At 37.1% G+C, this 17785-nt stretch overlaps 2 protein-coding genes across 2 annotated transcripts in view; one reads left to right on the top strand and one right to left on the bottom strand.

The window, feature by feature from the left end:
• LOC132117501 (protein sprouty homolog 4-like) overlaps window positions 1-17785 on the bottom strand; it is a 217603-nt gene that overhangs the window by 156556 nt on the left and 43262 nt on the right. The window lies entirely within an intron of this gene.
• LOC132117497 (NEDD4 family-interacting protein 1-like) lies at window positions 2671-13333 on the top strand. The gene is made up of 8 exons (XM_059526822.1): window positions 2671-2782; window positions 5101-5188; window positions 5372-5502; window positions 11041-11128; window positions 11351-11475; window positions 11767-11833; window positions 12056-12161; window positions 12757-13333. Exons 1-7 carry the CDS (start codon window positions 2753-2755, stop codon window positions 12157-12159), a joined length of 633 nt encoding a protein of 210 aa, XP_059382805.1. The 5' UTR covers window positions 2671-2752; the 3' UTR covers window positions 12160-12161; window positions 12757-13333.

The raw sequence follows: 17785 nt of genomic DNA, 5'->3' as shown, positions 1-17785 counted from the left end.
TTTCATGGATGTTGGTTTTTGTGTGAACACGGTCTGTTGTCTTGAAACACCAAACAATTGGGCTGATGAGGTTACAGATGATATATATATATATATATATACACATTTATTGACTTCTTTAATTTTATCCCTTTTAATCTGTCATGAAAATGCACACTTATACAGATGATAGAAGCTGAAGTCCGGCCTTCAGTGTGCCTCAATATATTTCTCCTGATAATGTACACACTGATATTTAATCACAGTGCTAGGTCTATTCTAAAAAAGTTGTTTCATGTGAAGTAAAATGTATTACACTAATAAAGTTTCTGTCCTGAATTATGAGTGACAGATTCGCACAACCTTTAATGCCCTTTAACCACTTCAGCTGTTATTTTGATTTTTTTGAGAATTAGGCATATGCAATATTGGACCCACCGGTGGGTCCCCAGAGTTGATGTGGTTAAACAGGTTAAGATCATGGTAAACTTCATCTTAATTGATTGATTTCATCTAGCCAGACTAAAATACACAATGAAACAAACATTATGCTAAATATGACATGCATTCACAATAAGCTAATGTGCCCAAAACAGAGCTTTGTACCCTGCATTCAGATGGACTGGGGCAATATAACACTGCCCAATTTAGATTTCTCTAAACAAGACATCTTCAGCGGATTAGTAGGCTAATATAATCAGGAAAATTTGCATATGCTTAATTTTAAACCCTCATCTTCTCATCCATTTTTTTATTTACTTCTAAGTTGTTGTTTTTTGTACATTATTTTTACCATCATAATAGATTATTATGCATTGAGTGTCTCCGCTGACCTCTTGTGGGGAAAAAAACTACATTCAATTCCATTTTATAATTATTGCCTCTAGAGGGCCCTGTGGGATCTCTATGGAAATCAATGGAGAAAATAAACTAAGGTGAAAAATGTTTTAACACTGCATTATTAGTTTCACTGTAAAACAAGGTTCAATTTAGGGACCTTCCCAGAAGTCCCTGCTTCACACATTACATATTATTATCTAGTTCTAGTCCTTTTACTTATAAAGCACATTCAAAAAGAGTCACAGGACAGACCAAAGCGCTGTTCAAAGACACAGTCAAAACAGGAAATAGCATACAAAAAATGAGAGCATCGGCATCTTTTGAAAGCTACAGAAAACAGGTGTTTTTACATGAGAGATTTAAAAACAGATAGGGAAGGAGCAACTTGAGAATGAGTTTTGTTGGCTGCAGGCTGTTCCACAATCTAGATCCCACCATCGAAAACGCTCCATCTGCGATTCAGCCTCGTGCAGGGAACCATAAGTTGATTTTGAATACTTGATTTTAAGTGTCTGGAAGGGCTGTAGAGAGATGCAGCAATTCAGATGGGTAACAAACGGGAGCATTTTAAAATGAATCCTGTGCGAACTGGAAGCCAATAAAGAGCTCGTAAAAAGGGAATGGCATGACCTTGTCACCTTTCTTTTGAACCAGTTGTAAACGAGCAACATGGGACAATACAGAGAATGACAATAGACCAATCAAGAAATTATAAAAGCAGGCATAGCTATCACGAGGATTGTTTTTTGTTTGTTTGTTTCTTTGTTTGTTTTTTTAGGCAGGAAGTAGGTGGCATGATATTTAAATACATGTCATTTTATTTGAATTTACTTAAATTTAACAGGATTTTATATTTATCGTATAGCAAGACTTTTTTTAATCTATATATTTATAATTAATTGTTCTTATTATTGCTGTAAATGTTATGTGAAATAAATAATTGTGTTAGTATGGTGTTATAGCTTCTTGGCCGCTCTGTTAAGAGATTGTGTGTTTTAAACATGTTTTCAAGGTCGTCGGTATGATAAACGTGGATTTTGCTGGAAAGGACACATCTTTCAGCTGTATCAGATATCTGTCATGTCATGCATTAATATTTCTCACATCATATATGCAGAGCGTAGATGATGAGTTTCTACATATTTCCTTCCACAGCTCCAAAGCACCTGGAATAAACCCCTGAAAGCCTGTGTTATGTTCTGTCACATTCAAAACTACCCTGATCTGTACATCCATGATGATTTAAAAAAAAAAATTATACGGGGCCAGAATTACTAAACAGGGCAAATAAGACTGCAATTCCATTAAAGTGCCAATGGGAGTGCGAATAGTTTTGTTAACTAACATTAACTAATGGGACCTCATTAAGTGTTACTGACACATCAGTTTTGCTCTCTTTCATAGATTCTCTCTTGTAAATGAACTGCATTTTAGTTCCATTGACACAGACACATTGTAGGCCTGTGTAGGCAATATATAGATGGAGTCTTTAACTAAATAATTTTAGCAACTAGGCCTACTAAAAAAAAAAAAAAACATATTAGTCGAAATAATGCTTGAAATCAATAAAGAATGAATGTTAAAACAAATATAAGACATTTCAGCACCTTTGCAGTAGTATGAAAATGGTAAGGTCATGGAATGTTTATTTATATAACGCTTTATCCGGACGTTTCAAAGCAGCTTCTTAAACCAATGCATATAATATGTAGTAAGTATAATACGTCGTGTTGATGTAAATGTAGTGCTGGTTTCGTCCTGTGATAGCGCTAAAGTTCACAACTGTCTGACTGACATCACAGGAAGCTCAAGACAAATCTCATCTGATGAGGGCTGTGGCTTTGACATTAACTAGATATTTTTAACTAGATAGAATTTTATTTAGACAGTCTGCTATTTGAATTGTGTCTAATTTTTTTTAAGCTCGCTGACGATGGCTGAGCCAAGTGGGAGATATCAGCAGGTGAGTGAACTCCACTGTAACTCGGCACGGTTATTTAGTAAAGCAGACCCGAGGCAGACGCCTCCACGGCGGGGAGTGTTGTCGGGAAACACCGAGGCTCTGACAAGATGCGGGCCGCAATGTTTTGAAATGAAATAACTTACACGTCCATTTAAATGACAGCGGCATGACATAACGTTTAAAATGCGCTCCTCCGTGAACATATAGCGTTTAACCAGTTCGTTATTTAAGAATGCTTGCTAATGCAGTTGTTTTTTTGCTTACGTCAAAGTTTTTATTCATACAATATAAATTACTTAACTCTTTTACAGTAAGTTACCCGTGCAAGGAAAGTAAAATATATTGCAGATTAGCAGATGTTTATGTAGACAGAATCGGCCTGGCTTTTTAAATTGACAAAATAAATAACGTTATATATATTTGGTTAGAACATTTAATTAACGTTAGTAGAGGCTTCTGTAATGTAATACTACACTAAGTTACAGAAAACATGTTAGCAGAAGTATGTTTGATTATTATTATATTGTTTTAAGAAACATCCTATTCGGTGACATCTTCAAGGTTATTACACTAACCTTTATATGGTACAGTTTTGATATCAGATGGTAATACCATGGTGCTTTGATCTACGGCTATAGAACTGCATGTACAATCTTTCTGTCGAGGTAAAACAATGATAAAACTACGATTCTGGACATACAACGTCCCATAAACCATGGCATTACAATGATGAGTGTCTGGAGACATGGTCAACCATAAAATGTTTAAAAGATAAAATAATGTAATAAAAAATATTAAATAGATGTGCATAATGTAACCATGTATGGTATTGATGTATATAACCATGTTACATAAATTTCTGTTACGCCTGATATTAAACCTGAAATAATAGTCTGTAATATTAGAGAGAATGTGGAGCTTATACTTCAATAAAATGCACCATACATATTTTTTTTCAGAGGCCCAAATTGAGCACTAATATGCAATTTGGTGCATATGTTGTTATTTACATAGTTGAAAAATAAAAAATTGTTATAGCTTATAATGTAAATCAGTGAGATTTTGACCAGATGTTATACTAAAAGGGATTTTAACTATAAACTATCCGTCAGCGAGCAGAAGACATGCAGTACATGTAGTAGAAGTAAAGTTTTGACCATTAGAAATGCATGTCAGATTTAATACAGTAATATTTAGGGGTAGTAATTATACTGCATTTACAGAATGGTGTAAACCTATTCCATCCCTATTATGTGGCTGTTTAAATTTCATTTAGTGAATAAAACTTTTTCATTGAAGTTGTTTTATGTAGTGTGAGTACATCTGCTCATCATTAAAGGGGTCATATGATGCTGCTAAAAGAACATTATTTGGTGTAATGAAATGTGTTTATGCGGTTTAAGGGTTCAAAGAACATTATTTTCCACATACTGTACATTATTTTTTCTCCTTTATGCCCCACCTTCTAAAATGCGTCAATTTTTACAAAGCTCATCGCTCTGAAAAGCGAGATGTGCTCTGATTGGCCAGCTATCCAGTGCATTGTGATTGGCCGAATACCTCAAGCGTGTGACGGAAATGTTACGTCCCTTTACATATTGTGATCCCCTGTCTGGCCGGAGCGACGAGACATAAACATAAAACTCATTATAAACGTCATTTAAACATGATTTCTAGTCGTGTCCTCTTTTGGAAGGCCAAACAAAGTAGTTTCGCTTTCGCAGTGATATTTACAGCGTCTATACGACATGGTGGTGGCGGCAACAACAATACTACAATGAAAATAAAGGGTACACCTTCTTTCTTTGCGTGAAAGGGCCGCATTATGCAAATCTTCCCACATGGTGACGTAGACATGTGGAGGCGTGTTAGAACGAGTTTTAGGGGGCGTGGACGAGTCTTAACTTTTATAAAGTTTACTTTATAGATCTTCTTTATGCACCAAGAGCTTGTAACACTCCAAAGAGAAAGGAAAAAATGAAAACACATCATATGACCCCTTCAATAAAGGGCAGTTTGGAAGCCCTTTTTTTCCCCCTGATTTGTGAAATGATGAAGATGAACACTGCTGGAACAGATGTGAGTGTTTAGTGCGTGGCAATGTGATGAGTGTGAGTTTAAACTTAGTTACATTTGTGATGGAGTTACACTATCATGGTGTATCCATTTACATTGACACCACAAGGTTTTACTTGTACCAGATCATCTCATATTTCCACTTGCCTTTGTTAGAGTTGTATTTGCAACCATGTCACAGTCAAACTCGGGAGTCAAAGTTCAAGATTTCATGCAGTCAATGAATTCTGTTGTGTCACCAGCTGCCCAATGAAGAGGAAGCAGAGGAGGGAGCTCAGGTGGCCAGTGATCCTCCGCCCCCTTACAGTAGTATCACAGCTGACAGCGCAGGTACTGTATGTAAAATCGTTTTATTTTTCTGTGTTTTCCATTTTAATTATTCTGGGTTGTATTTTAAAGGTTTAATATTGAATTTAAATGAACATGGAAATCATTGTGCACAACATTTTTTTATTTGTTTGTTCAAACCATATTATGAGATAGCAATCAACATTTTTTTTCCACTCTTCTCAGCATATTTAGATTACAAAGATGATGCAGCATTTCCCAAGCCCCCATCTTACAACGTAGCCACATCTCTACCCTCGTACGATGAGGCAGAGCGAACCAAAGCAGAGGCGACTGTCCCACTCGTCTCAGGCCGAGTAAGTACCGCAAATCTCAGCCACTAATTCCAACCTGGCTTGAACCTGTTACGATATAGTTGTATATTTATTTTTGTAATTTAACACAAAAAAATATCAGCATTAACAACGAGCATTGCATGTTAGATACAGCCATAAGCATTTGTATAACAGCACTGATTTTGGTGCTTTTCTGGCCATCAAATGTTGCCCCTGGTGTCTAAGGTTTTAGACGTGATGATAGTTATGTGTTATAGAGTATCCGCAACATGTTTTTTCTGGAGATATTTTGATATTTGAATGTGATTTGGCACAGACATCTTTAAAAATGTGTATAAAATTCAGAAAACATACTGTAAACTCATTTATGATATAATTTAAATGTTTATAATTTTTAAACGCCTTGCTTGTCAAACTAAAACTGCTTCAACTGTTAAAAATTTGTCTCAAGACTATTCTGTTTCTTATCTTCCAGATGTGAACCCAATAATGTGTCTTGTTTAAAGTCTGTTAGAAAAGTGTCTGATAGGGTTTGGTAAACTGCAAACCAGTTTCAGTTTTGAAAATGGATACATTTCTGAAAATGTTTGTTTGCTATTCCATTTTAAAACTTCCAAAACACCAGACGAGGTTTCATCACATCTTCCATTCTTCCATAGTATCCCAGTGCTAGCAGAAATGTTAGCATGAGACTCATGTGACGTCTAAATTTTAACTTTTGTTGTTTAAAAGTCAGCAAAAAATTCAGAGAAATGTCACTTCCAAGTACTTTTAATGTTGACTGCTTTAAGTACTTGTTCTGCCTTACGGTACTTTCACACAAGCACTTTTAATGCACACTGGGGTTTATTTGATGGCAGAGTTTGGTTTGTTTTCCAAACTTGGGTGTGCACCCGTGAGCTGTGCATGAGTCCAGTTTTAAAAGCTGGTCTGGGGTACGGTTCATGTGAACTTCAGTGCATGAATCTGCCTCCCTCCAGCAGAAATTGAATCGTGTGTAATTAGGGCTGCAACTAACAAGTTTGACAATTAAACTAATCTGTTCGTTATTTCTTGAACCGCATGAAAAATACACAAATCCTGAATAAGTATCAAAAATAAAACTTGTATTTATAAAAAAAAAGAAGAAAAAAAAGAAAAGAAAAATCCATAATTTACTAAATAGTTATTCCACATCCTGTCCATTGTTGTCCTCAAAATGATGTGTAATTTGAAAGCAGTAAAAAGAAATCTAGTGAATTTACACTATAGAATACATTTTATAGTGAATTTTAGAAAGGCATTGTGCAATTAAAGAGTGCAAAAAGAAGTTAAAATATAAGATGTTTGCTTACCATTTGAAAGTAAAAGTAAAAATTACTGAATTAAAATGATAAAGAAAGACGAAAGCAAAGCAAACAAAATCTTAACTGGCTGAACCACTGCCAGTGCAGTGCTGCATATGTCCCCCGAAACACCAAGGGAACCCTCTTGCTCTCAAGGATGATTTAATTTTAGTTCATTTTTGAATTCGGCCAGCGGTTATGAAAACCACTTATCCCATTTCTTCTACATCTAAATCAGTCAAATCATGTAATGTGAATGTCATACATTCTCTTACTCGAGACAAAATAAAAAAACTAGTTGAATGAAGCTGCGGAAGATACACAATTTCTCAAGCACTTTCCATGAGTGCGATTTGAGATGGAGTGAACGTGGACAAAGGGCTAGTTAAAGATGTAATGAAACTTACTTGCATTACTCACTTTATCTGTGCTGAAGTAACATTCTCCACGATGTCGATGAAGTTCAACTGACAACTGAATTTGAGTCTCCATCTCTCTCGTTTTTATTATAATTATTATTTTTTTTTCATTTTTCACATTTGATAAAGATATTAAAGCAGTTTTTCCATTTTTTCTTATTAAAATTCTTAATAGTTTTTCAATATTAGCAGATGTCGCAAGCACGTTAGTGTGAGCCCTCTGGAGCACTCGGGGTGATTCTCAGTCTGACAGAAATCGCCCCAAAAAGGGGCGCTACTACACAAAATGTGACTCGGTGCTGTACTATTTAGAAGCAGAACAAAAAATGTATTTGTCCGTGTGTAAATTAATTTAAATTTTTTTCATCGCTATGGGCCATTCAATCAGATTTAAGCTAAGATAACATGTCTGGAGCAGCTGCTGTTGCACAAAAAAGCTAGAATGGTGGCGCTGTTTCGAAAACCAGTGTAAACAAACAAGCACCGAAGAAGAGCATCCCACAAGAGAGAAGAGACTGGATGCTGAGTTCTTGTTGGTATCTGAGGACAGATTCATTCTCACGTTCTTAACAATGCACCATGTGATCTGATCTCGGCATGTTCTAGGGGTGGTAATCTTTAATAATTCAGAGGGCTGCGATGTGATGATAAAATGATTATCGATGCATCTTTTGTTTTAAGACAGATTTTCTTTTTTCTCACTCAGGGTTCCCACAGGTCCTTGAAGTCCTTAAAAGGAATGATACATAAAATAATACATTAAATGTGAAATTAAAATTGCCAGTAGGTGTCACTGTTAATAAGTGAGTCATTGCGAACCGAATCATTTAAACGGTTGATTCATTCAGGAACGAAACACCGTCATTCCTCAGAGATGCAAAACTGTGCTGCGAATAATTTTTGTTGTCGAAAAACAGGCAATATGGTGTCTGAACCGCAATTCTCTTAATTAACTTCTTGTTTATTGAACTGTTGAAAAAAATCCAAAAAACCCACTCTTCGTGTGATACTGATTTACTATAGGAAATTATATAGAAATATTCTGCCCCTATATCTTCAATTCTGTGATAATTGAAATGCATTTTAACAGACTGAATCAGGCAGTGAAAGAACGCACTCTAAATGTGCGCGCACTAGTCTAATCTACTAGACTTCACGGCACTGTAGGAGTGTTTTGTTTAGGGATGCACGATCATGATTTTTCATGGCCGATTCCGATACCAATTTTTTTTACAAGCAAACACATACAACACACATTCAATAAGATGTTTCTTAATCAGCATGCAGTATTTGTTTTAGTTTTTAAATTTGGTTTTAAATAAAAAAAAAAAAAGTTTTACCACTGAGAATAAAAAAGTAGGCTATGCTATATAAATACATTATTCCAAAATGTTAAAATCAAATAATGTTGGTGTGAATAAAACAAAGATGAAAAGTGTTTCATTCATCCAATTATAAAATAAAAAAAATAGGGTAATGATTCACATCTATATTTTTTTACTTGAGCCAATGTAAAATAAATAAATATTTGCTCAAGTTAAAAAATATAGATGTAGATCATTACCCTAAAAGTGTTTTCATTGGATGAATGAAACACTTTTTTTCATTGTGCTACAGCAGGTGATTTCTAAATCAAATTAAGTCGATGTATTTTTAAGGTAAAATTCAAATAATCATCCTATACAGAACTGACGTTTACTTCTGGCTTTTCAAATGTGTATGCAAGTTTTACTTAAAAAAAAAAAAAAAATCAGTTTTGTTGCAGTTTAGTCTGTATCGTTTCTCATCCAACACGTGAGAAGTTGAGCTGAACATCGCTTCACTGTCTCCGCTTGTGTGGGACAGGTACAGTACGCTCGCGCATGAAAGGGACTCTTATTTGTGCGCCAGTACACCAACGGCTGATCGCTTCTTGCTATCTGTGCCTCTGACATGTAGCTCTGCACTTCTAGTGCTGAACGGCTGCCCATGTCCTGCGCACAGATTTCGAAATACTTCCACACAAATGACATTGATAGCGAATGATTACAATGTAGTCTGTGCACGCGGGCGCACTTCCGAAAAAATCGGCCGAAAAAGACCAAAAACCGATTCCGATTTATGGCCGGTCAACCGGTGCATCCCTAGTTTTGTTTGTTTTTTAGCAAAAAACTAATAATGTCAAATCTCAAATCGTTGATATGTTAGCTGCTAGTTTGGTCTTTCTAGGCAAACACAGCTTAGGCTGCACTGCATAATGAAGCATAAATTCATTTCCTTCGAGTTCAACTTCAGCAGAATACGACGGGGTTTCATTTTCAGCTGGGTCTGCACCATAACGCCTGTCTTGTCCGTCTGCATCTTTCTTGTGATTTTAGCGCCAGTTTGTTCTCCTGCTCATTATTTACTTAAGTAGTTTCCAGGGAGTGATTTGTTTTTTGTTTTTTTTTCGATTATTATTATTTTTTTTACTCATTAATTAATGTGTTTTAAAATGTAGCAAAGTACAATACTTCAAACAAAATATACTTGTGTCAAAGTAAAATTACAGATTGAAAAAAAAAATGGAAATAGAAGGACACAAAAAAGCTACTCAATTACACTAATACAAGTAAATGTAATTCGTTACTTTCCACCTCTGAAGCTAATACATAAATAATTACATTTTCAAGTGTAGCTTGATGCTAATTGTACTTTTAAGTATATTTTACGATGCATTCTTCTAAGCATTATAAAAAATAAGCATTACCAAACTTTGTTTATTTTAATTTAATGCTGTATATTGAGCAGCGGACAATGTTTAATCCATATATGAGATACATATCTGAGGAAAAATACATTGTTGGTCCGCGCCACCTAGCGTGCAGGCGTGAATTAGCAGAAGGGGATCACTCGTTTCGTGCTTGGTGTGAATACACTTTGTCGGCGATTCGCCTCGCTTTTCTGCATTGCGTTCAGTGTGAAACAGCCTTACGTCATGCAGCATTCCCGCAGCAGCTCACTTTACATCCTCTGCTGTTTTCCAGATGTGCTTTTCCCATAAAATTTAACAGAATCCATAGACAGCATGGGGATGGGTAAGCAATCCTAGTATAGTTGAGACCAAGCAATCAAACCAAGTGTGAAAGCACCATGAAGCTACATGTCTACCAAGTCTGCTCTTAAAGTGTTGCTTTATTGTTACTTCGGTGTTATTGGTTTATGTTTCTGTGAATTATATGAGGCCCAATGCATCCATTCACACTCTTCTCCTACCATTATCAAATTCTCTTGTTTTTCTCTTTTAAAGGGGTCATGGCATTATTCTGATCCTCTGTCTGAAATTATTTGTTTTTAAAGAGCGGGTTTATTAGAAAATGCAACTGTAATTGTTGACTAACGTCATTGCGTAGGAAATAGTATCAATGACCCCTGTTATTGCATGAACACGATCCATATAAAACCACTATTAACAGACAAACCAATGTTTCTCAAATTGTTTATGATGTGCTGTCAGATCCAATACAGTTGGCTGCTTCATCTTTCCACAAAAAGTTGCTTTGCAAACTCTCTATTACTGTGCTTCATTTGCATAATATGCAGTCAAATGCTCCAAACAAACATCCTATACTCCTGACACCATCCACTTGTTCCTTATGCTGGGGTCCTTCTGGGGTCTGTACTTCCGTTTGTTCTCTTGACTGGAGTAGATCAAGCACATGGAAAATGTGATTTCTCATGTAATGACCCCTTTAATCGACCCCACGGTTGTTGTGTTTTAGCCTTGCTTCCCTCTTTCTGTCTCTGTTACACATTTAGAGTTGATGGACTCTCTGTCTCTGTATATTTTCCTGCAGGATGATGACTTTGTGGCTAGAGATGACTTTGAGGATGCTGACCAGCTGCAGATAGGCAATGACGGCATTTTCATGTTGACATGTTTCAGTAAGTGTTTTCGGGAATGATAGAGGGATCCGTTTTTTACAGTTTTTGCATGCCCATGTTCCTTTATCTCCTTCCCATCAAGCAGGACTTTCCAAACATAAGTTGAGTATTAATGTTACCAACCAAATAAATAAGAAAGGAGAAAAATGAGGTGATGAGGGTCATGTTCACATATTCTTTAGAAAATCAGATATTCAGATTTGAAAATCTCTTTTTCCTCAGTGGCATTCCTCTTCAACTGGATTGGCTTCTTTCTGTCATTCTGCCTTACAACCTCAGCAGCTGGGCGATATGGCGCCATATCTGGGTTTGGTCTGTCCCTCATCAAATGGATTCTCATCGTACGGGTACGCTCCCACCTAGACATCAGCAGCTAATTTTACACATTGATTATTATGATTTATTTAGATAACATATCAACTGGTTAACCATTTTGGTTTGGCTGGGTTAGTGAGAACATTCCAGAAGCACATTACCCCACATTAGTAATCACCACAACTGCTCAGATCTGACTAAATGATTGGAACATGCTGTAATGTAATGTAATGTGTTTCCTTCAAGACATTACAAGCCTGGACATGATTGGTGCTTTATCCGTGCATCTCTTTCTCACTCTTCCTCTCTCTTTTCATTCTCAGTTTTCTGCTTATTTCCCTGGTTACTTTGAGGGACAGTACTGGTTATGGTGGGTGTTCCTGGTGCTCGGTACGTATAAATCCACAAAACACAACTGAAGTTCCCTGTGTGAAATGTTACACTTGTAAAACAGGTTTATGATCCGTCTAAGTAGATTCTTAAGCATTAGTTTGATGTTTATCTAGTACAATGACATTCTTAATTTTAAGCGCATCGTATGCATGAATAACATTGTATGTTGTCGGCCCAGTTCGAAATGAGAGCACTGAAATGAATTTGTATGACCTACAGGCATCCTGCTCTTCCTCAGAGGCTTTATTAACTATGCCAAGATCCGAAAAATGGCAGACTCTGTTTCTACTCTTCCACGGACCAGAGTTCTCTTCATCTATTAAAGGTTGATATTTCTGAGCCTCTTCTATATGAAGGCAAAGCTATTTTCTGTTTATTAAATGAAGCTCTAAAACTTAATTGTCTCAGTTAATTGGTCAATATCAAAAGTTGCATTGAGTATTTTATGTGGCCACCAGCTGCTTTTAAGTACTATAGTTCATCCCATCCTCAGGGGCAAAAGATGCATTATTGGCAGACCTGGAATGGATTTAAAACCAATCACTTGTTCCTGTGTTAATAATAAATGGCAAACAGAGTGGGATCTATATACAATGAATAAACTCCATGAAACTGGCCCCAATGTTATAAAAAGGCTCAATTCGGTTGGTCAATTTTCCAACCGAAGGGACAAGATTATTTATACCTGCTGTAGAATAAGTCATTCCAGGATGACACACAAGTTTTTAATACAGGGAAGGGAAGGTTATGTGTGCCATTTAATGGCACATGCTATATAGGTTAAATACAGCAATGACCATAAAGAAAGAAAAAGCAAGCATTTTGGAACAGCTCTGGAAGATTTTTTAATTATGACTGTCCAGTCCAGCAAAAAATTAACACATGAATAATGCTTTTTTTTCCTTCTCAATCTGCTCTAGTCACTTGCTGGAACTGAAAACGCATTCACAGGCCTGCATTGAGCCGTTGACCCAGCAGTGAAAATATATTTAAGAAAAAAAATCCTTCCGTCTGTTATCTACTCATCGAAAAGGAAGACCGCAGAATTCCAGAGCGATGGAGGAAGAGCGTTTTTTTCCACCCTCTGCTTTTGAAAAAGCAGTTTGGGTGTCAGATAACAAGATACTGTTTTTACGTTTCTAGATGTAAAGTAGTGGATGCTAACTGTTCTGACATCATTAGTGGTTTGCTCTTTTCAAGTCTGTGATGTATTAAAAAAGCCTTATGTATGAGATCTTGTTTGTAGTAAAGGCATGCACTGTACTCCCTGTTACCCAGTAGGGGGAAGTCTTGCGTTTTGATCTCAGTGTCCCCGTATCTCATTCAGTGAGGCAACCAGTCACTGCTGGTCTCCATTCATGAAGAGCTTTTCTCTTTGTGAATGGCAGTGTGAAATGAAGTGAATCTAAAACAGTCGATGCTTTTCTTCTATTCTCTTCTACTGTTTCTCTCTTGCTCCCTACATGACATGAAATTAAAGTTGCTGTTTTTAAGTTATCAGTTTTGACATGTTTCATTGGCCATCTAGATTTTCGAGTTGCTTATGAATAGCAAAATTCAAATCATTGAGTATTTGTAAAAATATCTAGAAGGCGCACGAATGGCGTCTAGCATTAGCAAATTAGTTTCTTTGCACTCAACATTTGGCCTCATGTTTGAGTACTTTTTATTGAAGGAAACTAATATTTGCAATTGAACGTTTCTTCTTTTATACAACGTGGCTGATGGCACTGCACATTTTTCCGACCTTTGAATATACATTAAGCCGGATGCCTCTCCCTCACCTTGTGCAGTGGCCGTGATAGGGGCCCGTTTGATCTCTCGCTGTCTAATCATGCATGATTTTGCCCTGGCTTGTCTGCTCTTGTCACCTTGGGTCTCGTCCATGACACAGGAAGTTAGTCTTTTGTGTTCAGTTTTTCATGCAGCTTTGCGGTCGCCCTTTGAATTCCAGTGGCTGTGCACATGCATTTGCTTGTAAATAAGATACTGCTATTAAACGTCTCTGGCGTTCAACGATTACTGGAAAAGTTTTTTGTGTATCTTTCTCGTAAGGGTGCAGTATATATATGAGAAATTTGAGTAAACATTATTAGCAGTTAAACTTTATACAGAATAATATAAAATAATAAAATACTTTTAAAACCACATAAGGATAATATGCATACAAATAAATGTTTCTAAGCACCTGTTACCTGCATTTTCAACTAGAATTTTGATTTTGTTTTCTTGCACTCTTAAGTGTCTTTGACCGTTTTCTAACAGCAAAAGCCGTTGAGAAAGAATCATCTGTTACTGAAGGGTTGTTTTCGACTGTTAGCCCTTCCTGTAGTCGTTGAACCAATAAAACTAGTCTGACCTGATTTCATTGGTTGGATGTAGAGGGAAAATATTCATGTCAACAAGGGCAAATTTCTGTTGTGGTTGCGGCTGGAATCTATCGACAGGCAATATATCATGTCAGTGAAATGAAAGTAATGAATCATATGGAATGTAAAATATTAAACAGAAGGGTTTTGAATACAAAGATCTTTGCCCATCTAATAGCTCCGGAGCTCAGTGCAGTTGTGTGTATGTGAGTGTGGGTTTGAGGAGCAGGCACAGGCTGTCTCCTGTTATTGCCTGTTTGTGCCGTCCATTTGAGGTGTGAAACCAGCAGCTCTCTTTCCTCCTTCTGGTGTGACTTCCTGGGGGAAGCGCACAGCATTTAATAACCTAACACTCTCCTACCACTGACAATCATCTCCGCGAACGCAAACACATTCATGCTCTGGAGTCCTAAATATATCCAGGATGGCTTTCCAAGAAGGGGACCAGAGTCCCATTTGAATATGGAGGGAGGTGGAGTGTGACTGTGACAGACGAGTGGGGGAAAAGCAGTTTTATTTATTTGAAGTTGATATTTGTTCATGTTAATCTGATCATACATTCTACAAAATAGGATCCAAAAGGAGGTTTTTGCAGGAATTCCATAGAAGAGCCATTTTGGGTTCCCCAAATAACTTATTTTCTAGTATTAACTTTAATGATCTGAAGAACATTTTCAGTGTTAAGTAAACATTTGATATATATACAGGGTGCAATTTGTAAAAATAACAGGGGGGGGGGGAGGTGTTTTGAAACATTTTAATTCATAAAAATAAATCATGAGAACATTAACTATATAATTGATAATCATGCGCTAATTAGCATATTTATGACGTAAGTGTGTCGTATTGTATTGCCTCCCTATGCTCACATACTGCAATTTAATTTAGCAATTTAATTTAATTATCAATAAAACTGTTTTTATTACTATATTTTAAAGTTTCTGTTGTCAGACAATGGAATGAATATTATAATGACTGAAACGCGGTCCATTTAAGACTACATAACAGCTCTCAAACATAATCTGCACTAATGAAATCAAATTCACATACGAAAAAGTCAGCGGTTGTGCTGTGACTGATGTCGGCTATACTTGCTTGTAAAATAGAGTTAGAAGCAACAGAATATCTTTTTTTTTTAACTGAAAGTGCTGTTCCTCTCTGCGCTCGCTGAACACAGCAGATGCAGAGAGAGAGGCTCGCGCTGGGAAAGAGAGACCTCGCGCTCGTATGGCAGCACCATAGAGTCTCAGAGACTAAATAATGATTGCCCAAAAAGTCGCTAGATTTGTCGCTTAATCTAGCGAAAAAATTGCCAAATTGGCAACTTCACTGCCCAGCGGACTGGCTTCAGCCATCTCGCAAGTGTTGATAGGCTATTGCTCGTGAAGTGTAACCAATTAGATAGCGCCATGGGCGGGACATTGAGCAAGTCTGCAGAATGGTGAATACATAGAGGCTGCGCGGCAGCTATCAGAGCCAGCCAAAGTAGCGCATTTTAAAATAAAATTGACTTTAATCAAACCACGGATCCGTGATAAGTTTTGTGATCCGTCTCGCCAATAGTGTATTATTAGCACTGATCACTTTGAAGGGGGGATAAATTATCCCCACCGGGGATAAAAATAATTAAGCAGAGGCAGGGATACATTGACCAGAAAGGGGGAAATCCCACGCATCCCCCTCGGCAAACCGCACCCTATATATATATATATATATAGTTTTGATATTATATATTTTAGATATATAAGCAATATTTTGTTTGTTTGTTTTTTTTTTTTTTTGTTATCTTATTACTTAAACTAAACCAAAAATATACAATAGCCAAGACATAAAATAAGTTTAGTTTATATCTCTTTTTCTAAGGTAACTAATTAACATGGTGCAATGGAAATATTTACCTTTTTTTTACCGTGTACCATAATACAGTGGGGGGGAGGGGGGATTTTTAAGACCGGTATTACAACAAAACAATATCTGAAAAACTGCACTGCCATAGAGCATATTAAAAATAAAATCATGGTGTTACCATGGTTCATGTGATGGTATTAGTAGCATGGACGGTACTAAATGATCACCATATCTACCATCTTATTCACAATAGTACAAGGAATTTGTAAAACACACACACACACACACACACACACAAACAACACACACAAAAACATTCTGTTACCATGGTACATATCCAACCAATATAAGATGGTACTGCCATTGTACATGTGGTACTACCAAGGTTTTTCTTTTTTTGGGGGGGGGGTGATAAAGTATCATAGACGTACCATGCTTCCATAAAGTACCCTATTATCATCTGATCCCATCATTGAACCCATAATACAGTGGGGGAAATATTTATTTGATCCCCTTCTGATTTTGTAAGTTTGCCCACTTACAAAGAAATGAAGGGTCTGAAATTTTAATGGTAGGTTTATTTTAATGGACAGAGACAGAATATTAACCCAAAAACACATTATATAAAGGTTATAAGTGAGTGAAGTTAGTATTTGATCCCCAAGAAAAACATGACTTAGTACTTGGTGCAGAAACCCTTGTTGGCAAGCACAGAGGTAAGACATTTTTTGTAGTTGGTCACCAGGTTTGCACACATCTCAGGAGGGATTTTGATCCACTCATCTTTACAGATCCTCTCTAAATCCTTAAGGTTTCTTGGCTGTTGTTTGGTAACTCAAAGTTTTTTTTCAAACTCCACAGTTTTCTATAGGCTGGAGACTGGCTGTGCTTCTTCTTGAGCCACTCTTTTGTACGGTGAAGTCGTCCTGTACCCTCAACAGAAAAACAGCCCCAGAGCATAATGTTTCCTCCTCCGTGCTTGACTGTAGGGATGGTGTTCTTGGGGTCATAGTCAGTATTTCTCTCCCTCCAAACTGGCAAGTCGAGTTAAAGCCAAAAAGCTCAATTTTGGTCTCATCTGACCACAGCATTTTCTCCCAAGCCTTCTCTGAATCATTTAGCCATTATTTGGCCAACTTTAAATGGGCCTGTGTGCTTTCTTGAGCAGAGGAACCTTGCAGGCGCTGCAGGATTTCAGTCCATTGCGGCGTAGTGTTCCCAATGGTTTGCTCGGTGACTGTGAAACCAACTGCCTTAAGATCATTAACAAGCTCCTCCTGTGTAGTTTAGGGCTGATTCCTCACTTTTCTCATGATCATCCTTACCCCATGAAGCAAGATCTTGTCGGAGCTCCAGACTGAGGCCGATTGATGGTTGTTTTGTATTTCTTCCATTTTCAGATAATCACACCAACAGTTGTCTCCTCATCAAGCTTCTTGCTGATGGTCTTGTAGCCCATTCAAGCCTTGTGCAGATCTGCAGTCTTGTCTCTGACATCCTTTGACAGCTCTTTGGTCTTGTCCATGGTGCTGGGAGAGGTTGGGATGGAAGATACAGATTGTGTGGACAGGTGTCTTATACACCTAACGAGCTGACATTAAGAGTAACTTAAAGTGTCTGGACTAATCTGTGATCCACATGGGCACAGAACCAATCTGTGGGAGACAGAATTCTTGCTGGTTGGTAGGGGATCAAATACTTTTTTTCACTCACTGAAATGCAATTTCTAACA

This window comes from Carassius carassius, chromosome 36, assembly GCF_963082965.1.
Source record: "Carassius carassius chromosome 36, fCarCar2.1, whole genome shotgun sequence".
Classification (NCBI taxonomy): domain Eukaryota; kingdom Metazoa; phylum Chordata; class Actinopteri; order Cypriniformes; family Cyprinidae; genus Carassius; species Carassius carassius.
Note: the sequence above shows the minus strand (reverse complement) of the source record. Positions and strands in the feature narration are given on the sequence as shown.

Excerpts from the sequence above, each read along its gene's own strand:
- LOC132117497 (XM_059526822.1), top strand. The coding sequence starts at position 2,753 with ATGGCTGAGCCAAGTGGGAGATATCAGCAG. Across the intron at positions 5,503-11,040 it reads TCCCACTCGTCTCAGGCCGA|GATGATGACTTTGTGGCTAG; the intron begins GTAAGTACCGCA and ends ATTTTCCTGCAG. Across the intron at positions 11,834-12,055 it reads GTGGGTGTTCCTGGTGCTCG|GCATCCTGCTCTTCCTCAGA; the intron begins GTACGTATAAAT and ends TATGACCTACAG.